The sequence below is a fragment of the Syngnathus typhle genome, linkage group LG2 (assembly GCF_033458585.1).
Source record: "Syngnathus typhle isolate RoL2023-S1 ecotype Sweden linkage group LG2, RoL_Styp_1.0, whole genome shotgun sequence".
NCBI lineage: Eukaryota > Metazoa > Chordata > Actinopteri > Syngnathiformes > Syngnathidae > Syngnathus > Syngnathus typhle.
Genome location: NC_083739.1, coordinates 25,115,477 through 25,139,258, shown reverse-complemented (window position 1 = coordinate 25,139,258; position 23,782 = coordinate 25,115,477). Strand labels below are relative to the sequence as shown.

Genomic DNA, 23,782 nt, shown 5'->3' with positions numbered 1-23,782 from the left:
AAAAAATCAAATAAAGTAATTAACACTTTAAAGCGCCATATCCTCCGGACATGTCCTCTGTCACCAGGATGACATAAAGGAGGAGGAATTTGATCGATGGATTTAATGATTTGGAGTGACACAAATGGTTTGATAATATTGTTGTTTATGTGATAGTTATTTAAAATATAGTTTATATATTGCTGTATGGGCCTGTGGAATAATTTGAACTGCAGCGCGGCACACGGCATTGTTGACAAAGGACGATCGATAAAAGACGAGAAATTTAATCGATGGATTTAATGATTTGGAGTGACACAAATGGTTTGATAATATTGTTGTTTATGTGATAGTTATTTAAAATATAGTTTATATATCATATGGCCTGTGGAATAATTTGAACTGCGGCGCGGCACACGGCATTGTTGACAAAAGACGATTGATGGATTTAATGAATTGGAGTGACACAGATGGTTTTATAAACGTGTTATTTATATAATAGTTTTTTTTAAATAACTGAATGTTACGTCAGGCCCGTTCTCAGCTCCTTGTTTGTGTTTGTCACGTTAGCATACCGTATCGTTTAGCCTGTTGTTGCTCGTTCATGTCTGTTCTTGGTGTTGGATTTTGTCGAATAAATCGCCCCTCAAAACGCGACTGATACTACGGAGCAACATATATGTTTTTTTTCACTTTTTTGGGCATTTTATGGCTGGTGCGACTTATACTCCGGAGCGACTTATACTCCAAAAATTACGGTAACCCTTACTCAGGCCCTCTCCTTCAGATCTCCCATGTCAAGCTTTGTCAACATCTTCTGGTGAAATTTGAAATTGCATCTGAGCCAATTCGTCTGGGCCAATTCGTCTGGGCCAAATCTAATACACATTCACGCACAATATTGTACCATCCTAAACACCATGTAACTTGACACTACCAACGTGACAAGTCTAACTAAAGTACTGTCTCCATCAATCGAAATATTTGACTTTCTCTTGTCTTTCTTTACCTGCTCACCTTTCTCTTCAAACTCTGGGCTGCTTGAAAATAGTATATTCTTATGTAGATGCTAGAGCAGGGGTGGGCAAACCTTTTGACTCGCGGGCCGAACTGGGTTCTAAATTTGGACCGGAGGGCCGAACCAGGAGCAGATGGACGTAGTGTTTGTGTGAAGTAATATAAGCGACCTGTAAAGGTCATTGCATAAAAGATTTTGGCGTTTAGTAGGTAGTAAAGCATGGATATTCCAAACAAGTTTTTTGAAGACAAATGCATTTATTAACAGCATTAAAAAAATAATAATAATTCACTAAAAAACTGCTATCAGTGATTCTCATAAAATACGACACTGTTATTATGAATAACAGTCTCCATCACTTCAGTGCCTGCAGGTCAGATTAATGAAAGATCTTATGAGATCACATCAAACGGCAAACATTCTGACCAAATATATCATCTTGAAGAATCGGTGAAAGCATACATCCAAATAAAGTAATCAAAACGTCAACACGGTGAGGGGTATCTGAAAATCAGAGCAGAGTTTTAACTCGCAAACACCTGGTAACAGAGGTGAGGAAACGAGAAACACTTCCTTAAAGTAAGCCTTAAGAACTTTACAGGTTAAGATTAGTCGCGAACAGGTGGTGCATCAATGTTCTTGAGCATCCTGCATTGTTTGAAAATAAGAATGGTCGCTAGTTTCAATCCCTGCTATGTGTACAAATCATATTCAAAATGCCTCCCCTTCATTTTCAGTGGGAACAGTGTTGTTGGTCTCCCGTTTTTGCTAGTGCGTCATAGTCTGGAGTAAAATTTGTTGTGGCAATTCTTAGGCGAGATCCGAGGTGTTGGTCCGTTTACCTCGATCTGTGACGGGTTGATGTTGACGTTCATGTGGCTGAACGTCACGTCGCGTACGTCGAGCCAAATTGGCCACTCTTTTTTTAAACACTCGGCGCTGTGTCCACCTTGCTTTTCCTTGGGCGACTCATTTTAATAGAAGGATTCCAGGGGAAGGTTTGTGGGTGGCTTTAGCGTAAAACTGTATCTGAAAGCTCAGCGCGCGAATTACAAGAATGCTGTCGTCACAGCCCACGCTCTAAATTCGGGACTGATACAAATAGAGCGCGAGTGCGCCATGTCCGTACTACTGAGTACGTACACGCACTTGTGAGTGTGCACCGAGCTTTCTGACACGGCTTCCGGTAGTAAGCGCAGGCGAGCGCTTCCCCATCTACTGGGGAAACGCAGTCATTGCAGGCAAAATGACCAAAAGAAAAAAGTTTAATAATACAATTTGTTCAGGGTTTGCGGGCCGGATTAAACGGTCCCATGGGCCGGATGCGGCCCGCGGGCCGTAGTTTGCCCACCCATGGGCTAGACCATCAGTCTTCACACAAAACTTGTTTTTGTACAACACAAAAATGTCAACGACACTATCACATTGGAATACCGTACAATGGATGCACATACATGATCTCATTTTAGACGTAGACAGACTTTATTGTGATTTTGTAAGCACTCGGTGCACACAAAATGACGTAGTTTGCCCACCCCTATGCTAGAGCATCAACAATTAATCGACCTAGGTCAATATGTATTCATTTTTGTGTACATAGAGGTTCACATGCAAAGATAAAAGGTGCAGTACATATGCGTGGACTTATCTCACACCATTATCACCATTATCTCATGTACAGCACTTCAAAGTTGTATATATATATAATATATTACATATTGACTTTAATTATTTTTAAGCTCTTAATATCAATATTAGACACCCAAATATCATATTGGCCTGGCTATAGATGATGTATCACCTATACCAAAGGTTCTCAAGTTTTCAAGATTGTCAGCCATTATTTTTATTAGTTCCTGCTTCCAAACCGCATGGATCACAGCTATAGTGAAATTGTAACATAGCAAAATTCTTACATTTTAATATTGTCAATGAGTTTTTATAATTACTAGTGGTGTGTGTGTGTTACATTACCTCATAGCTGGCATACTTATAGAGTGGCGAATGGAATAGTGGCTACTTTGCAAGCATTAAAGAGGAGACAAAGAAAAATGCACGTGTTACAATACAAAGCAGACAGACCTACGTATGCATGGATAGTGAAGTGGGAGAGAGGACCTTACCTATAAGAATTGGAGAAAGGAAGCACTCTGCAGAGCACACAGTAATATTAAGAAAGACATAAAAATGAGTGTGAGCCGAGGCTAAAGCATTAGTTCACCACAGCAACAAGAGCGGATTAAGGAAGACAAAGAATTGTGAAGAGACATGAAGAATTTTGCTGTTTGATAGACCAGAAAAAAGTTTGTTAGTTTAGCACATTATTGTATTATTATACTTATTAATAGTAACACTAATAAAATGAAATCGTTTTAGCAATCTTTTTTGGCCCAATTAATTTAACAAATCTTACTTTTTATTTTTGTCTTATTCCACACACCGTAGAATTTGAGCAGTGTTTTATCCAGTGGCACACAACCCTTTCTTGCTAAAGAAAAATTGATATACAGTGGAGCCTCGGTTTTCGAACGTCCCGGTTCTCAAACAAATCGGTATTCGAACAAAAAATTCGAGATTTTTTTTCTTCGGATGTCGAACGAAATTCGGTTGTTGAACCTCGCGAAATGAGCCGACCCCCATGCCAACTGACTCCGTTCGTTATTACAATCTCGTTACTCTGAGGATTGCATCAACTCTTATCATGCCTCCAAAGGAAGCAAGTGGGAGCAGTAAAGCCATCCTAAAACACAAAGACGCTCTTAAAACAATGCGACAGTGAGCGCCCGGCGCGCTGCTGTTGCGCGATCAGACCAAATTAAGCTCCTTGCGCACTGAGGTCCACTTAAATTTTGGAAAGTACATCAGGACATTAGAAATATTTTCTAAATTCCAGCAACGGCTGTCACAATAATGCGACCAGCGCAGTGTAGTTGCACGGTCGGCGACACGCTACGGTTGCGCGTTCGGCGGTGCGCTGCAGTTGCGCGATCGGACAAAAATACGCAAATGAAAAACTGCTTAAAAAAAGGCGATTTTTTTTTTTTGTGCTCAGAACGGATTAAAATTCTTTCCATTATTTGTAATGGGAAAACATGATTCGGAATTCGAACGATTCACTTCTCGTACAGCCTTTTGGAACGGATTGTGATCAAGAACTGAGGCTCCACTGTAGTTTCCTTTTAACAGGAGTGCAGAGACTTTTTATTGTTATTATTACTATGCGACAATTTTGTTGTAATGTGTTTGAGCCTGTATATTTGTGCATTGTAGCCACAAAGGTTTCCAAACGGTCAGAAAATCTGAAACCGTACAAGTTTTACATTTTTATTAGAGAGAATTTAAATAACCCCATTTTCCACACCATAAGACCCTTCAAGTGTAAAGGCCAAGACTCAATTGCGGGGGCCAGTCTGTACTTAATCCACACATAGGATGCACCACATTAAAGAGGGCATACATGTCATGACTTACGGTAAACAAAAGAAAGCAAAACAGGAGCAAGACAGTGAGTTGTACTTTATTCTTCTATTTAACCATAACCAACCATACAGTACTCATTGTTAATCGATATTTATACGCAAATCCATCAAAGTCCTCATCTACTGTATCAGAACTTAACAGTCGGGCAAGTTAAATATGATAAATTCCCTCTCGTCATTGACTTGTCGCTGTCACGTTGCTCTTCGGCAATGATCCCAGCTTTCCAGGAAGCTTGAATTGTGCCTCGTAATTATATCTCTTTGGTTATGCCATTTTAAAGGATCCTAATGCTGTTTGTTTTGGACAAACCAATAGTATTTATTTATCAACGGAGGTACATATTCTACGTCCGTATTCCGGACAGTTCGCTGATTGGTTGACCGCCGCGCGATACGAATTTTTGTACAACGAAATGATTGGTTCATTGGGTCTACATCTAATATTACGTCCCTGCATGTGGCGGCAGCCACACAACATTAACACATTTTGGAATTCAGTCCACGCAAAAATGCACCTTATTAAAAGCTGCACCTTTGTTTTTTGAGAAAATTAAAGGCTTTCTAGTGTGCCTTATGGTAAAATACGATAGTAAAACTAACGCTAGACTTCTTAAGAAACAGCAGAAACTAGGGCTGCTAGATTATCGGTAAAAATCACAATCACAATAATTCTGTTCAACATTAAAATCAGATTTGGAAATTGGAAAAGCATTTATTAAACATGTTTGGAACAGCATTTATGGAAGTGTTTAAAGACACTCCTGTTAACAGTGCGAGGAAAGTTCATTTTTCTACACAAACTATTTCAAAGTTCAGTTCACAAATTAAAAATTTTATGAACTAAGTTTATGGTTCCAAAAATGAAGAATTTCTAGTTCTTCTCTTACCCCAACCCCCGGCCCCCCACCCAAAAAAAAAAGTTGCTATGAGCTGTTTACCCCCTGGCATTTTGTGATTATTTTCACCAATTCCATCCACACTTTTTTGTTTGCCCAAAAAAACCTGAAAACGTTTAGAATTTGCACATAAAAGTGCAAAGGTAAAGGTGCAAAGCCCGAATTAATTACTAAAACAACAGAAACCATAATGTGTGATTCAACACCAAATTCCTGAATGCTCTCACAGAATGATAACTTATCGTTGCTGTTTGACAAGAAAGAGCAAGTGTGTGTTTGTGTGTGTTTGTGTGTGTGAGACGGGCTGCTCGTCGGGAGTTTTCATCGAATGGAGTGTCGAGCTGTGCAACTGTTTGTGACCGGGGTTGGCAAATCCTTTTCCCTTGTCTATTTAAGCCTTGTATACAGTGTATGTAGCGGGGATTTATTTTGAAGTCTGAGAAAACCTGGCATCATTGAACTGCCGTTCAAAACCATTTAATGGCTCCAAAATGAGCACATTTACAAAAACGTCCACAGAACAAAAATGCGTTCCATTCTGTTCACGTTCATCCAAAATATGAACGAATTCATGAACTTTCGTTCATCGAACGCGTTAAGGTACAACACTGCCTATTAAATATGGCCTGGAGTTCCACTCTCCACACACGCACATGCACGTCTCAGAACGGAAACACCAAATAATCGTTTGTCCTCGGTTATATGAATTCTGGGATTATCTGGAACTAAAATCGTGATTATGATTAAAATTCGATTAATTGAGCTGCCCTGGCAGACACCATGTTTTACAATGAAACACATCTAAAATAAAGTATAATAAATAACAATGAAATACATCTAAAATAAAGTATAATCAATCAGAGCAGTGGATAGAACTGAAATGGAACCCTTCTAAAAAAGGTTTAATGTGCTCAAAAGGTCATGATCATGTGAAGGTTGAAACACTGCTACCAACCAGCTCCATACCTCATATCGCCCAGTTTCCTGCTAATTGCCAAGCTCATGGTGGTGAGCGCCGCAGTGGTCTTCTGTCCTGCCTGAGAGAGGGTCTCCTGAGTCTTCTTGTATCTGAGAAGGGGTAGCCCAGGGTTGGAAGGGTTACTTTAAAATGTTTTCAGATACAGTAACTAGTTACCTGTGAAAAACAAAACAATGTTTAAAGTGTACCCCTGGAGCTCCCACATTTAGGCCTTGATGGGTAAAGGGAGCAATACTGTAAAGTTTAATGAATAGCTGGTTTCCCCATTCCTATTTCTACTCTTTTTCTGCCAAAATAATCTCCTTGGGTACCATTTCACACACATCTGGTATAGGCCCAGACAGTGATGCCCGCGTAATTTTAAACTATTTGGGGTGGTCGAAGGCTTTCTTGTGTGTTGATTGCAACCTAGATCACATCAATGATGTGCAAGAAATAAAGGGATACTATCCCTAATCATGTTTGATTGATGGTCGGTGCATGGAAACGAATAAACATTGATGGTCGGTGTATTAGCAATTGCTAAACAACACATCCCTAAAAAGTCGACAACTAGCGCACGGCGCATGACCTAATTGAACAGCTAAAAGGCCAATACCCTTGACTAGTTTGAAGAAATTGAGCATGTCCAAATTAAGACCAAATAAGAAGTGCGTGGGGCGAGTGCGGGCAAGAATGTTTACAGGGGGTGACGCAGGTGATGGAGCCAGGAGAACAGCCAAGGCCAAAATAAGATGTGCAGTGGAATAAGGCCCTCACCTCACCCCAGCATCTATCGCACCTGGCCAAATGGAGACAACTCACTATGAATGATTTTTATCAAAGTCAAAGTCAGCTTTATTGTCAATCTCTTCACATGTCAAGACACACAAAGAAAACGAAATTACGTTTTCTCTATCCCACGGTGACGAGACGTATTACACGATAGACATACAAGTAAACAACACAATATAAAAACAAGGCACAAACAATAAATAATAAGAATGATGAATAAATAATAAATTAACAGATAACACAATAAATAAGAGGAGCAAAGCGGAGCCAGTGTGCATACAGCAGACAGTAAGCGTAGCGCAAAAGTACAGGACGCTACGCAGAAAGGGGAAGCGAGTTCAGGATCCTAACAGCCTGGAGTATGAAGCTGTTGTTGAGTCTGGTGGTGCGGGAGCGCAGGCTCCTATACCTCTTGCCAGAGGGCAGAAGCTCAAACAAAGAGTGAGCGGGGTGACTCACATCACTCACAATCGTGGTCGCCTTGCGGGTGAGATGGGAGATGTAAATGTCTTTCAAGGAGGGGAGTGAAGCACCAATAATCTTACCAGCCGTGTTCACTATGCGCTGCAGGGCCTTCAAGTTGTAGTCAGTGCAGCCGCCACCCCAAACAGCAATACAGCTGGAGAGGACGCTCTCAATGGTGCCACGGTAAAATGTAGTCATGACGGACGGAGGAGCGCTCGCTCGCCTGAGTTTCCGCAGGAAGTACAGGCGGCGCTGGGCCTTCTTCGCCAGTGATGCGGTGTTGGTGGACCAGGAGAGATCCTCACTGATGTGCACCCCCAGGAACCTGGCGCTGCTCACTCTCTCCACCACAGCACCGTCGATGGTCAGCGGCAGGTGTTGGGTGTGACCCTTTCGGAAGTCAACAACAACCTCCTTGGTCTTGTCGACGTTCAGCAGGAGGTTGTTGTCCCTGCACCACGTGGTCAGAAGGTCAACCTCCAGCCTGTACGGAGTCTCGTCTCCCTTGGTGATGAGACCCACCAGAGTCGTGTCGTCAGCACTTCACTATGCGGTTGTCGCTGTGGGTTGCAATGCAGTCATGCGTCAGGATTCGGGCGGGACAGAGAGAGGTTGCTGCGTATGCACGCACCCCCATCTTGATAAATGATTTATGACAAATTTCGGAGAATAATTGATCCCCGACTTGGTAAATTTTTGATTAAAGGGCATAACCCCTGGTTCTGCTGAGAACCTGGTTCTCTGCTTAAAGGTTTAGGGTTAAACCCCAACATTGGCACTTATGGTAGGATTGTATTAAAAAAGTACAAATCCCCCTTTGAAGAAAAACTCGTAAGTGATTTAAAGGTATTTTGGAAGAGACAGTGGACTTACTGACGCTAACTTTTTGGGTGGTGTCTTGATTTGACACGGCAGCCTGACTACATCACAGAAGGAACTGATCACAATTACCCCATTGGAAATCTCTATACAGACTATCCGGCAGCCTGACTACATCACAGAAGGAACTGATCACAATTACCCCATTGGAAATCTCTATACAGACTATCAACCTCAAAAGGTGTTGCGATCAAACTAGCCCCCAATTATAAATACCTGTATTATTATTGATTTTATTGACCTGTGATTTAAACCACACAATGACATCATAATTACCGTATTTTCAGGACTATAAGTCGCAATTTTTTTCATAGTTTGGCCGGGGGTGCGACTTATAATCAGGAGCGACTTTGTGTGAAATTATTAACACGTTATTACTTGATCATTAACACATTACTTACTTGTATAGTTGATCACTTCACATGTTATTTCCACTTGTCTTTTAATGCAGGATGCTTGGTCTCCATGTGCCAAAGCAGTTTTGAAGGCTTCATTGCCTCGTTAGCCATCATTATTGTTAGCTGTCGCCACATATGCCTAGTGCGCTTGGCGCGTCAGAGTCACCTGTGGCAATAAATCCATATTTTAAGTAGGACTCCAGAAATGTTCTTTTAAATGCAGCTTTCCTTTTCTTAGAAGTGGTCGCATCTTCTTCTTCAGTCTCCTCACTGGGCTTTTTTCTCTTTCCGAAGCAGCTTTCCAAACTTCTCTGTTTCTTGCTCATTTCTGCTTGCCTCGCGGGCTCGACTAGGGTGACGTCATGTGACCGAGACCAGCGTCTTGTGTCAAGAGCCACAGCGGCGAATATAATTGAGAGAGAATTGCCAATTTTTTTATATTTTTCAAAATAAATTCTTACTTATTTTTTCTAGCTTTGCGGGCTTGACTGGGGAAACATGTCACCTGACCGGGACGAGCGTCTTGACCAAAATGAATTGATTGTCGATAAAAAAACAGTAAATATTGTTTGTTTTTTCCTGTGCGGTTTGGCGGCCCGGTGCCAAGTGACCCACGGACCGGTACCAGTCCGCGGACTGGGGTTTGGGGACCCCTGGTCTAGTACACAATATTAAAGTTTTTTTTAAACCCTCCCCAATACTTTCACCAGGGATGAGAATGGCAAATGTGAAAAAAACACTGAAAAGTAGCCGGGGGTCTGGGGGGCCGACCGGGGGACGGGGCGATGATATGTATATATATGTATATATACGAGTTATTATATATATATCATCGCATACGTGTATATATATACATATATATATATATATATATACATACACGTATGCGATGATATATATATATATATAATAACTCGTCTACATGTGATGAAAACCCAATTGCAAATTCACATTGTGGCGTTGTAAAAACACTAGTTCTCTGCGTAACTTAAGTTAACAGGTGGAAATTATGTGACGAAAGCAGCACCAAAATGCTGCCGAAAATAAGGCGGATGTCGCATCACTGCTGCCTGTGAGTTAGGTTTACAGAAGCAAGCCGATTTCCGTACTCACAGCTTAACTAATTTTCCTTGAGATGTGCCAAAAGATGCCATCGCGGCTAACGTTGCCCGGCTGCTTCCATAACACCCCCATATATATATATATATATATTAAAAAAAAAAAAATCTCAACAGATTTACACGATTCACGAAAATGATACTTTCGATGGAAAAAAAACGGAAATCCGCGGATCCGCGGAAAATTCTCATCCCTGTTTAAAGAAATATTTAATGTTCTTTTTGTGGCTGTTTTGATCTACCTCTAACAGCGGGGTGCGTCAATTGACGTGCCATCGATGCGACACGTTACCGTCGCACATCACATGTTGCGCACGTCATGTTATCGCGATCGTCTTGTTCGCGCGCATGCGCCGAGAACGTAATTGTGTGAGGATATCGTAGCGGAGTGATGAGTGTAATTGTATCATAATATAGAGATAAAGAGAACAAACGCCAAGTCGCATCAGCCTTCAAAAGAAAGTAAGCAGGCTGGAACGCCAGGCGACTCGTGTTTATCACAACTACAAGAAAGTAAGCGCCCACATCGCCACACTGACAAACAGGCTCTCCAACAGCTTCAGAACCTGCTTGATACAGACAGCGGCGATGATGTCTCTGGTGACAAGTTTGATGATGTATCAACAAGCAGTGATACCGAAAATTATGCAGTAACGTCTTCGAGCTCCGATGACATCACATCAGACATGGAAGAAGGGGACGCGGTAGAAGTGGAGGCGTCACCCTCATATAGAGAAAAGGGGGATGCTATAGAGGTGGAGGAGGCATCTTCTCACAGAGAAGAAGGGGACGCTATAAAAGGGGTTGGTGTTCCAGTCAGTACTCTACACCAGTGGTCCCCAACCTTTTTTGCGCCACGGAGCGGTTACATGTCAGAAATATTTTTGCGGACCGGCATTTATATAATTAAGTAATACATTTATATAAATAAATAAATAAACAAATAATACATTTATAATAAATATATAAATACGATGAAATAAAATGATACGACTGACGTAAAAACAAGTACAAATGACAAAAATAAAACTCACCATTACGTTGAATTAGTGGGAGCACTGAGTTTGTTTCTCAGAAACGAGCCGGTCCCATCTAGACGTATTCGGAGACAATGACACCTGAAGTTTTGTCTTTTATTGCAGGATGCTTGGTCTCCATGTGTTGAAGCAGTTTTGAATGCTTCATTGCCTGGTTAGTTAGCCTGTCGCCACTGTCGCTTTGCGGGCTCGACTGGGGAAACATGTCACGTGACCGGGACGAGTGTCTTGACCTGAATTAATTGATCGTCGCTAAAAAAAAAATTCGGTGCGGCTTGGCGGCCCGGTACCAAGTGACCCACGGACCGGTCCGCGGCCCGGTGGTTGGGGACCACTGCTCTACACAATGAAAGTAGGGTGGGATGTAAGGTTGGCAGCAAAGATGGCACAGAGTGAGAAATTTTAGGAGTAACAGCACCCCTTGGATGAATGCAGGTGCAGAATGTATTTACAGCAAAAGCAGGTCCTACAAATTACACCAGAACTGTCCGAACACCTGTTGATGCATTCAGACTACTTGTTGATGAAGGCATGACTCGTCACATCAAGAGCTGCACTCTTGAGTATGCCTCTGATCCGTTGTGGGATATATCAGATGATGAGCTTGATACATTTATTGGTTTGCTGTACTTGAGAGGGTGTATGAATGCCAAGAACTTTCCACTAGATTTGCTGTGATCAGAAAAATATGGATGCTGTGCCTTTTGTCAAGCAATGCCTCGTGACCAATTCAGAAAAATAAAAAAGTACATCCGTTTTGATGTGCGTTCCACTTGTTGCAAGAGGGTCAAGAAAGACAAGTTTTGTTTGATGTCATGGGTTTTGGACAGATTTGTTGAGAACAGTCAGAAGGCATATATGTATTTCGCAGAATTCACTAACAGTGGATGAACAGCTGTTTCCAACAAAAACTTGCTGTAGGTTCACTCAATATATACCAAATAAACCCGACAAGTTTGGAATCAAGTTTTGGGTCCTAGCTGAAGTTGGAACAAAGCGCTGCCTCGGTGTGAACCCATGTCTTGGAAAGGATGGGCAGAGAGTCAACAGTTTGGGGACACGTAGTGATGACACTTATGGAGCCGTACTTTGGGCGTGGCTACAACGTCACCACTGACAACTTTTTCACAAGCAAAGACCTAGCACTCAAGCTTATGGAAAAGCGGACATCAATAGTTGGCACCATGCAATGGAACAGGAGAGAGATTCCAATGGCCACTCACAAGTCAGTACTTTACAGGTCTGGCTCCATCCAGTTGGTCAGATACCAATCAAAGCCCTCGAAATCTGTTGTGCTGCAGTCAACTCTGCACAAAGGTTCTCTGTGCCAGACAGATGGCAAAAAGAAGCCAGAATCAATCCTGTGTTACCGCGGCAACAAATGCGGAGTCGACATGCTTGACGCAATGTGTTGACAGATGTCTACAAAGGCAGGATGCAGAAGATGGCCACTTGCAGTGTTCTTCAACATTCTAGATATGGCTGGAGTCAATTCGTGGACAATCTATCGGCAAGTCACTGGCACTAATATCTCACGCAGGGAATTCTTACGTCAGCTGTCTACGGAACAGACATTAGCTGAGATGTCAGCCAGGAATCCTGTACCAATGGCAGTGTCGACAGCAACGGGACGATTGACAACTAGAGTGACTTGTCAGATAAAAGTAGGATGTAGCCGCAACAGAATTGTAACCATCTGTGATGTTTGCAAACGTGTGGAAAATGTATGGCTAAAGTTTGCATCGCCTGCAAAGATAAGGCTGTCTGATATTAGGGACAAGCACAAACATGCAAGTCTGTGACAGAAATGCTTGTGAGAGAACTTTGCTACACTTTGTTACACTTCGTTGCACTTTATTACATGGATAACCATACTGTGCATGCTATAATTTTCAATTGCGTCAATTAAAATTAGTAACACTATTAACATAAGGGGGGCGGTTCGGTGGAGCACTGGTTAGCACGTCCGCCTCACAGTTAGGAGGGTGTGGGTTCGATTCCACCTCCAGCCCTCCCTGTGTGGAGTTTGCATGTTCTCCCCGGGCCCACGTGGGTTTTCTCCGGGCACTCCAGTTTCCTCCCACATCCCAAAAACATGCTTGGTAGGCTGATTGAGCACTCCAAAATTGTCCCTAGGCGTGAGTGCGAGTGCGAATGGTTGTTTGTCTCTGTGTGCCTTGCAATTGGCTGGCAACTGGTTCAGGGTGTCCCCCGCCTACTGCCCGATGACGCTGGGATAGGCTCCAGCACACCCGCGACCCCCGTGGGGACTAAGCGGTGCAGAAAATGGATGGATATTTGAAGTCCTGATGTACTTTCCAAAATGTAAGTGGACATCAGTGCGCAGGGAGCTTAATTTTGTCCGATCGCGCAACTGCAGCGCACCACAGAACGTGCAACTGTTGCGCGCCGTCGATCGCGCAACCGCAGCGCCCCAGGCGCTCAGTGTAATAACGAACGGAGTCAGTTGGCATGCGGCTCCTCTCGGCTCATCTCGCGAGGTTCGACAACCGAATTTCATCTGACATCCGAAGCAAAAAAATCTCGAATTCTTTGTTCGAATACCGATGTGTTCGAGAACTGGGACGTTCGAAAACCGAGGCTTCACTGTGTGTATATATATATATACACACTAGGGGTGTAACGATACATCGATACACATCGATTAATCGATATAATGCTCTACGATTTATTGGCATCGATGCTAAACGTAAACATCGATTTATATCGCCGTGTTTGACCTCGGACATTGGACGCGACTTTATTTTGAAATCCAGTTCATTGTTGCTTGCTTCCTCTTTCCGGGAGCAGTGCGCGGCGTTGTTGTGTTGTGAGCATAGCAGGCACGTGAAAGGGGAATCGACAACTAGTACGGGGCTCCTGGGCTGGTGCTATGGCTAGTGTCCAAAAAGACGCAAAGAGCCGCAATCCTGTCCCCTTCGATGTTGGATGTATACCGCGACTAGCAGAATCGCAGTAAATTCCCTTGGCAGGTAAAAAGGATGGCACTTAATGATCAGTGCTTGCATACTGCTATATACACATACACACACGCACGCACGCGCGCGCGTGCGCACGCACGCACGCACGCACGCACGCACACACACACACACACGCACACACACACACACACACACATATATATATTCCTCGATCTATCTAACTAAATAACTCATCTACAAGTGATGAAAACCCAATCGGAAATTCACATTGTGGTGGTGTAAAATGTGAAATGGTGTGAGGAAAGTAGCGCCAAAATGCTGCCGAAAATAAGGCGGATGTCGCATCACTGCTTCGAGTTAGGTTTACAGAGGGAAGCCGATTTCCGTAAGATGCTGTCGCGGCGGGTAGGCGGGCGAATGCTCGCGAGTCGCCGAGGCTAACGTTGCCCAGATGGCCGGCCGCTTCCCTACACCCCCCTCATATATTAACAGCATTTTCTCAACGGATTAACACGATTCACAAAAATGATACTTTCAACGGAAAAAAACACGGAAATCCGCGGCTCCGCGGAAAAATCTCATCCCTGTTTTACGCTACATAAACCTATCCAATTCCCTTGAAAACCATTCCCACACTGTTTTGTGCATGTATTGTACCTTTACAGTAAATAAAAGAAAAAATGTGATGTTGTCACATGTCCAAACTCCTCCTGCGCTTGAACTCAAGTTACGTCCGCAGTGACATTTCTCACAGGCACGCCTAGCTCGATCAGGGCTCATTGCTGCTGTCCTGAATCCTGGACAACAGTCCCGTGCACCTCGTGCTTGTCCTCAGTGAAGCACATTGCTCAGAGGTACGCCCCGCGCAATGAGCGCTCAATGCCGCTGTCCCGACTCCTAGATGGCAGTGCTTTTTCCTATACCCGCACTTGTCCTCAGTGAAGCACATTGCTCAGACGCACGCCCCGCGCTGTCCCAACTCTTTCTACACGGCGGTGCATTTTTTTTCTTTGTGCGCGGCTGTGTCACGTCTCTGCTCTCACCCTGCTGGCTGGCTGATGCACTTCTAAGGTCCTGCTTGCGCGGTGGGCGTCACTAATACAGAAATGCGCATGCTAATTGCTGCTGATCGCCACCACCTGTCCTAGTGAAGTAAGCTGGCGGCGCGTGCACACGCAGCGGCCTCTCTCTGTCCCGAACAGTGTTTTGTTTTGGGTTTGTCCGACAGTTTTGTATGTTTGTCTCGTCGTACTGGGTTGTGCTACAAGTACAGCGGGCTAGTTCTGCTCGACATCGGCGAAAGCAAGTTTTGTGGCGATCTGGACTTTGAACCGGGGACATTAAAGGCGCTCGGTCTGCTCCGTCCTGAAGCGTCGGAAGCGGTGTGCGAGGAGGCTGAAGAGGGGCGAGAGCGGGGGGCGTCCGGGCCAGGCTGGCGGCCAACCCGGCTCGCCCGGCCGTGCCTTTGATTCTTCTGGCGAACGTTCGATCGCTGGACATCAACATGCCTGCTGAGATCTACGAACCGGACAGTGCGTAACTTCCCCTCCGGCCCAGGATAAATATGCAGGGCTCAAGGCTTATCTTCTCAGGATTTTTGAACTGTCACGATCCGAACGAGCCCGGCGCCTGGTTGCTATTCAAGGCATAGGGGACAGCAAACCCTCTGAACACATGGAGATGATGTTAAACCTGCTGGGTGGGGAAGAGCCGAATTTTCTTTTCATTGAACTGTTTCTGCGACATATGCCGCCGCACGTCCAAACGGCCCTCGCTAATACGACTATTACGGAGCCGCGTGCTCTGGCAGAGGAAGCGGACCGTTTCTACTTGGCCACACAGCGTTTTGCCCCTGGTGTGCTGGCCCCAACACGCAGCTACACGTCCCCAAGCGCTGGCGTTTCCCCTGGCAGAGGACACGCTGCAACTGACAGCCTCACCAGCACAGGTTTGTGCTCCTTCCATGCACGTTTTGGCGCCAAGGCTAAAAGGTGCCGCTCCCCTTGCAACTTCAACACGACGGGAAACGCCAAAGCCTGCGCTCAGTAGTGGCCGTGACCGCAGGCAAAAAGAACCGGCTGCTGTTCATTGAGGACTCCCTCTCTGGTCGCAGATTCCTCTGTGACACCGGTGCCCAGAGGAGCGTCCTGCCGGCTACTGTGGACGACGCCGCTGGAGGGTTGCACGGCCTGCCCTTAACATCCGCCAACGACACCCCCATCAGGACATATGGCACAAAGACTGTGGACATATGTTTCGGGGGTCAGCGTTTCACATGGGATTTTGTCACTGCCGACATCTCCTTCGCCCTGCTCGGCGCAGATTTTTTGTGCGCCCACGGATTGCTCATGGATGTTAAGAACGGCCGCCTGGTGGACGCGTTAACCTTCTCCTCCTTCGCATGTGTCCGCGATGAGGGGAATTATGTGAGTTCTCTCCAGTGTAAAGAACCTGGAAAGGGTTATTAAATAATCGTTATTTGGTTATGTGTGGCTTTGTGGAAAACAATAAATTTTTTAAGCTCCCCTACAATCGTCACACTTTTTCTGTTACAAACTGACCCCCCATCAGAGAAGGGAAAAGTTATCGGGCCCTCACAGGAAAAAGTTTGGGGACCCCTGCCCTAAACCTACTTTGAGACCTTAACCCAAGTTTCATAGGCCATTATGAGAATCATGGAACATTTTTTGCTTTTAGATTCATTTTATTGTGCACTTAGAGCACACGTGTTAAACTCACGGCCTGCGGGCCACATCCGGCCCGCCGTGTAATCATATCCAGCCTGCAAGATCATTTTACATTATTTTTATTAATAGCCCATCGATATGAAGCGCTGATAACACAATACAGCACAGAACTACAGATCCCATAATGCAACGCTTTGGCTGCCTTGCTGCGCACTTCCGGCTACCTTGCCGCGCACTTCCCGCATCAATTAAGTCTAGCGATTACAAGGTATTACGAAGACAGCCGTTAGCCAAAGATACCTCTCACGATGCCGAAGAGAAAAGTAGATTCTGAAAACAGAGCCTTTAATAACCGATGGGAGGCTGAGTATATGTTTACTGACATTGCCGGTAAACCCGTGTGTCTCATTTGTGAAGCTAATGTGGCTGTAATTAAAGAATTCAATCTAAGACTGCACTTTGAGACAAAACATAAGGATAACCTGAAAGACCTGGATGCAGAGCAGAAGAAACAGAAAGCAGAAGAGTTAAAGAAGAATCTGACATTCCAGCAGACGTTTTTTACCCGTGCAAAGTCACAAAGTGAAGCTGCTGTGAAAGCAAGTTTTGTCATGGCAGAGGAGATCGCCAAATCAGCCCGGCCATTTACGGAGGGAGAATTTCTGAAGAGCTGCATGATCGTGCAAGTAACATCTCTACAGACCCTTCTCACCCAGGTTGCGGTCTGTTCGAACTACTCCCCTCCGGACGGCCTTACAGAGCTCTGTACGCTGTCGCCCTGATGAACTCACACCACTCTTAGAGTCTCAGAGTCATTGCTGTGCAATAACATTCTGCTCTCGATGCTTTATTTTGAATTGTGAGTATTATGTGTACTATGTGTCCACTCTGCATCCACTGCAGCCTGGTCATCCGAGAAGAGGGATCCTCCCATCTGTGGTCTCTTCTCAGGGTTTCTCATTTACCCTAGTAGGAGTTTTGAGTTTTTCCTTGCCGTCCTGGGAGTTTAAGATCAGCGGATGTTTTCGCACATGTCCTGTGTTGTTAGTCACCTAAATGTTGAACAGAGACTGATATGTACCAAAGTCAAATTCCTTGTTTGGCATGCTCAAACATGGCCAATTCTTGAATCTTGAATGATCAAGGTGTTCAACGTCTTATGTCCAGACAAAAAGCAGCTGCTGGCAAATATAAGCCTGAGTAGAAATACAGTGTTACTGATCGAATTTGTGAGATGAGCACTGATTTAAGAGTACAGTTGAGTGAAAGAGGCAAAGACTTTATTGCCTACTCTCTTGCTGTGGATGAAAGTAGTACTGACATGACTGATACTTCACAAGTGGTCATCTTCATCCGTGGAGTGGACTCCAATTTGCGCGCAACACAGGAAGTAATGGACATTAAATCGATGCACGGGACAACGACTGGGCAAGACATTTTTGAAAACGTGTAACCGACATAAAACTGCCCTGGGACAAACTTATGGAGCACCGACTGCGGAGAAAAAAGTGGACTCGTGGGAAGGATGCGAGTGAAGATGCAGGAGGAGAAATGTGCTGGTGAGTTAACAGCATATCACTGCATCATACACCAGGAAGCACTATGTGGCAAAGTCCTGAAGATGGACTGTAACGCAAACCATAAACTTTATCCGAGCTAAAGGGTTAAATCACCAGCGGTTTCGGTCTTTTATGCAGGAGATTGCGAGTGCAGATTCAGATGGAACTGATTGAGCTACAGTGTAATGGGACACTGAAGGCAAAGTACGGCACTGCAGGGCCCGCACAGTTCATTCACTCCATCCCTGCAATAATGCCCCAGCTCCGTCTTCATGCGGCTCGAACCTTGTGCATGTTTGGGAGCACATTTCTGTGTGAGAAGCTCTTCTCAGTGATGAAGATTAACAAAACAACACACAGAGGTTGTCTCACTGATGAGCACCTGCAGTCCAGCCTGAGAATCTCCACAACACAGGACTTCACACCAAACATAAACCAACTCGTGTACTGTGTCTCGTCACCGTGGGATGGAGGAAACGTAATCTCGATTTCTTTGTGTGTCTTGGCATGAAGGAATTGACAATAAAGCTGACTCTGACTCTGAACTTGTTGCCAGAAGAAGATGCCAGGTGTCCGGCTGCGATAAGAGCATATGATCAGATCAGAGTCATAAGAGCAAAGAAAACTGAAAGATTTAAAATTAAAAGTTAAAGTCCCTGTTAGAAAAATGTATATATATGTTATCATGCGTTCTCTAATCAATGCTTTACCGCAATATTACTGCAATATATGCTTGCTGTTTGGCCTTGCTGTTTTTATGATGTACCACAGAAGAGAAAAGTTATGGCTGGGTCAGACAAGACGCAGCTGACAACTCAGCAAAAAGAAGACCTCTACCGAGACAATTCCTTTCTAACAAAGACCACTTTGTTAGACAACATGCCTCATTGCTGTCTTGCACCCCAGATGAACCTCCAAGTGACCATTAAAGTCAGGGTTTTCCTAACTATCTTGATCATAGGATTAGGTTGGAATGTATATAATCCAGGGGTGGGCAAACTTTTTGACTCGCGGGCCGAACTGGGTTCTAAATTTGGACCGGAGGGCCGAACCAGGAGCAGATGGACGTAGTGTTTGTGTGAAGTAATATAAGCGATGTGTAAAGGTCATTGCATAAAAGATTTTGGCCTTTGGTAGGAAGTAAAGCATGGATATTACAAACAAGTTTTTTGAAAACAAATGCATTTATTAACAGCATTAAAAAATAATAATAATTCACTAAAAAACTGCTATCAGTGATTCTCATAAAATACGACACTGTCATTATGAATAACAGTCTCCATCACTTCAGTGCCTGCAGGTCAGATTAATGAAAGATGTTTATCTCATGAGATCACATCAAACGGCAAACATTCTGACCAAATATATCATCTTGAAGAATCTGTGAAAGCATACACGCAAATAAAGTAATCAAAACGTCAACACGGTGAGGGGTATCTGAAAATCAGAGCAGAGTTTTAACTCGCAAACACCTGGTAACAGAGGTGAGGAAACGGGAAACACTTCCTTAAAGTAAGCCTTAAGAACTTTACAGGTTAAGATTAGTCGCAAACAGGTGGTGCATCAATGTCCTTGAGCATCCTGCATTGTTTGAAAATGTGAATGGTCGCTAGTTTTAATCCCTGCTATGCGTACAAATCATATTCAAAATGCCTCCCCTTCATTTTCAGTGGGAACAGTGTTGTTGGTCTCCCTTTTTTGCTAGTGCGTTATAGTCTGGAGTAAAATTTGTTGTGGCAATTCTTAGGAGAGATCCGAGGTGTTGGACCGTTTACCTCAATCTGTGACGGGTTGATGTTGACGTTCATGTGGCTGAACGTCACGTCGCGTACGTCGAGCCAAATTGGCCACTCTCTTTTAGACACTCGGCACTGTGTCCACCTTGCTTTTCCTTGGGCGACTCATTTTAATAGAAGGATTCCAGGGGAAGGTTTGTGGGTGGCTTTAGCGTAAAACTGTATCTGAAAGCTCAGCGCGCGAATTACAAGAATGCTGTCGTCACAGCCGACGCTCTAAATTCGGGACTGATACAAATAGAGCGCGAGTGTGCCATGTCCTTACTACTGAGTACGTACATGCACTTGTGAGTGTGCACCGAGCTTTCTGGCACGGCTTCCGGTAGTAAATGCGCAGGCGAGCGCTTCCCCATCTACTGGGGAAATGCAGTCATTGCAGGCAAAATGACCCAAAAAAAAAGTTTAATAATACAATTTGTTCAGGGTTGGCGGGCCGGATTAAATGGTCCCGTGGGCCGGACGTGGCCCGCGGGCCGTAGTTTGCCCACCCCTGATATAACCAGTAATAAATAACCTAGCTTGTCCCATCCTACACAATGTCGTAAAACATCCCTTGCTATGTTTTGACTAGAGGTCAAAGGTTTTCTTTTCTATTCAGTCCACTTCCCACATGTTCTTATCAGTATGTAACACCTGGTGATTTTTTGCTTACGAGGCAAAGCCCACGTGCTTTCTTTAGGGGCTTTGTCTTACGATTGTGGGTAGGGCAAATCCAAATAAAAAGAGCGGGAGTGCATACAGATATTTAGTGTAGTGAGATTGTTGTGAAGCTATCTGTACTGCACTCCTCGTTAGAAAAGACTTAATATTCTGTCTCACTTGTGGTTTGTTTGCTGTTGCTCTTCTCTTAACAATTATTCAGTCAGCGAATTAAACCTGACAGAAATTGGGGGCTTGTTCCGGGATCTCGACACACCTTGAACGGGTCCAGCGGACTCTTCGACGCAGGTGAAAATCCTCGGCCCTTTGACGGGACTGTCTCGATCAGTCTGGCTGGACACCGGGAGGGTTGACGAGATCTTCCGAGGAGGAGAATCAGCAGACTGTGAGTAGGAATATTAATTCTACTAAACAGGAATGAATGAGCGGTGACGAGGTCACTTAAAACGAGCAGTGACAAGAGGTCACTTAAAGACCTTGAGAATTCTAGACCCTATCAAGTGCAATTAGAAACAGTTAAATTCCGCAGGGGCGGTGTGGAGCCCCCTAACTTTTTACGTTAGTTAAATTCCGCAGCAGGAGTGCGGACTCCTTTGTTATTAAAAAACGCGCGTGGTATGCTTGCGTACGGTTTGACAGAGTGATCTCATTTGAGCGCTCCTCTATATAAACACACAGGATGGTAAACAGTGGCTTTGTGTTAGTGCAGAGGCAAGAACTCTCCGCTCCCTTCGGGGAGGTGAAAGGAGACTTACCACACATCGAATTTTTAACCACTGTCCTGTGAATAAAGTTGGTTTTAGGACACTGTAGGTGCCATTCAAACTACCAACTCTAAAATTTAGAAAACTAAACCATGGGAAACTTAAATAGTAAGCGAAAGTCCCTACCCAGACATTAACTAAAATGCATAGATTGGAAAATAATTGAAAGGCAGGATCCCGACAGACTTAAAAAAGATTTCGATAAATGGGTTAAAAAATATAAATTTGAGGGAGAACTAGAAGAAGTACAAGAGCGGGAAGAGAAAACATATGCTACAAATTCAAAACTAAAGATCATAGAGAAGTTGTATCCGCAAATACATGACACACAAAATTGAGGAATCACCTCCTCCTTATGGGTTGATGGACAGAGTCACTAGGAAGAAAAGCCCGCTAGAAATGGATTGGTCAAAGGAAATCAGAGCAAATTACACAGAAATAGGGAGAACAAAGCAAAATGATAATAAAACCTTTGATGAGTATCGAGTGCGCATGACAAAAGTGTTTAAAACACACAGTGGACTGGTGGAAGATAATGCGCCTCAGGGTGCTTATCAAAAGCAATTAAAAAATGCCATCCACGCAGGGTCCAGACCAGCAATACAAGGCTGGGTGATCAAACATTACATAGGCATGAACACCGGAACTTTGGAGGAATACATAAATCATGCCCTCCATGCGGAAAAAGTAGTAATAGACAAACAAAAACGAAAACAAATGAAAGCTACAAAAGACACTTTTCTGGTAGACCAGGAAAGTGACACTTTTGACCAAAATGCAGGCAGAAGACAGAAAGGCCAGAGAGGGCGAGCAATGTCTAACAGAGGAGGCTTTAGATTTAGCGGCCGAGGAAGAGGAGTTGTGCAACCTCCAATAGAATGCTGGAATTGCGGAGAAAACGGTCACATGGCACGTGACTGCACAAATTAACAAAGACAGTTATGACTAGGCCAAAATCAAATCAAATCAGGTTTCCATGTAATGAAGTGGGAACCTGGCTGCCAAAATTAAGGAGAAATTAGCTTAAATATACAGGAGATATTATGTTAAAAGGATAAAGTAAGATAAAGAAACACTGAAGTTAAAATTTGCTAAATAAATGGAAAAGAATTACAAATAGCTTCTAGAAGTGAAATAGAGAATAAATCAGAAAAATAAGACGAACAAAAAGGTGTGTTAGTGGGATCGATGTGTGTTCTATAGGTTGTGCGTCATTCTTTTTTGCTGGTGTGTGTGTGCGTGTGCGCGCAGAGGATCCTCATGAATGGGTGTGTGTATGAGTGCGAGTGAGATGTGTGTCCTATAGAAGAAATCAGTAATGGAGAATGTTCTGGAGGCTGTTGAGCAATAATAGGGAAATTGAGAAGTAGACGATGATGTGTTTAGGTTGGTTGGAGAAACTAAGATGAGCAGTGTGTGGAAGTAGAGAAAATAAGACGTGTGTGGCAGGAAGTGACTAGAACGGTGGCTTGATAGCAGGGCTGTGGACTCGGTCGGATTTCTGCACCGAGTCTGAGTCCGAGTCCGGCCTCTTGGCCATGAGTCCGAGTCCGAGTCTGGCTGTCCATTTTTTCTGTTAATTCATGTGACTGCTTAGTCTTTATTCAAGGCTAATTTAGATCAAAATCTAAATAATTACAACAGTTTTGTGATGGCTTTATCTTTATTAAACGTATAAACAGATACTTTCAAGTTTTAATCATTAATTACACCATTATAGCTCAGACATTTATCTAAACACAAATAATTAGTGACGACCCCTTATTTGGAAAGCGAAAAACCCATGTCGTACGGCGTCAGCACTATGTTGTTTTCAATAAAAACATGAAGAACTCACGTTTGCGTCAGTCAATTTTAATTTTTATAAAGGATTATTCTCATTTGATGCCATCCGCGTTCTGCCATTGAAGCGGGGTGTATTCAAAGACCAGTCGTACAGACGGAACACTCATTCACTTCACCAAAACGCAACAATATAATTACGTGAGCTCTTTGCATAAACCTCGATGCAAAGAAACTCCTCTTTTTGGGTGCAGGCTACAAGGAGTATATATTACAAAGGAGACTTTATACTTACCGTTTTTTTCCGTGTATAGTGCGCAATATTTTACTAATTTATTGTCCTAAAATCTGGGGTGCGTATTATACATGGGTACAAAGAAAAAAAAAAAAAATTTTTTTTTTTTTAATTTTTTTTTTTTTTTTTTTTTTTTAAATAAAGTCATGGTACAACAAAACCAACAACAGGACTGACCGACAAAGTCGTGGAACAAAAAGACAGGGTGACATTACCAAAGACAGGAACAGAATGACAGTAACACATGCAATGATCCAACGGTGAGCGAGGGGCAG

At 43.7% G+C, this 23,782-nt stretch overlaps 1 protein-coding gene across 22 annotated transcripts in view; it reads right to left on the bottom strand.

Moving 5' to 3' along the window:
• Nucleotides 1-23,782, bottom strand: part of LOC133150542 (tumor protein D54-like) — a 208,327-nt gene that overhangs the window by 73,365 nt on the left and 111,180 nt on the right. For 8 of the 22 annotated variants that reach the window (XR_009713791.1, XM_061273128.1, XM_061273130.1 and 5 more), the window contains 3 exons: nucleotides 6,339-6,440; nucleotides 3,121-3,147; nucleotides 2,972-3,016 (listed from right to left, as the gene is read on the bottom strand). The exons of 3 other annotated variants lie outside the window; for them this stretch is intronic. Coding sequence is in view for 16 of the 19 variants with exons in the window: in XM_061273128.1 (XP_061129112.1) it covers nucleotides 2,972-3,016; nucleotides 3,121-3,147; nucleotides 6,339-6,440 (174 nt within the window). In the remaining 3 variants the exon portion in view is untranslated. Of the gene's footprint in view, nucleotides 1-2,971; nucleotides 3,017-3,120; nucleotides 3,148-6,338; nucleotides 6,441-7,161; nucleotides 8,151-20,922; nucleotides 21,050-23,782 lie in introns of those variants that run through there. 11 more of the 22 variants (XR_009713793.1, XM_061273132.1, XM_061273133.1 and 8 more) reach the window with 3 other exon arrangements.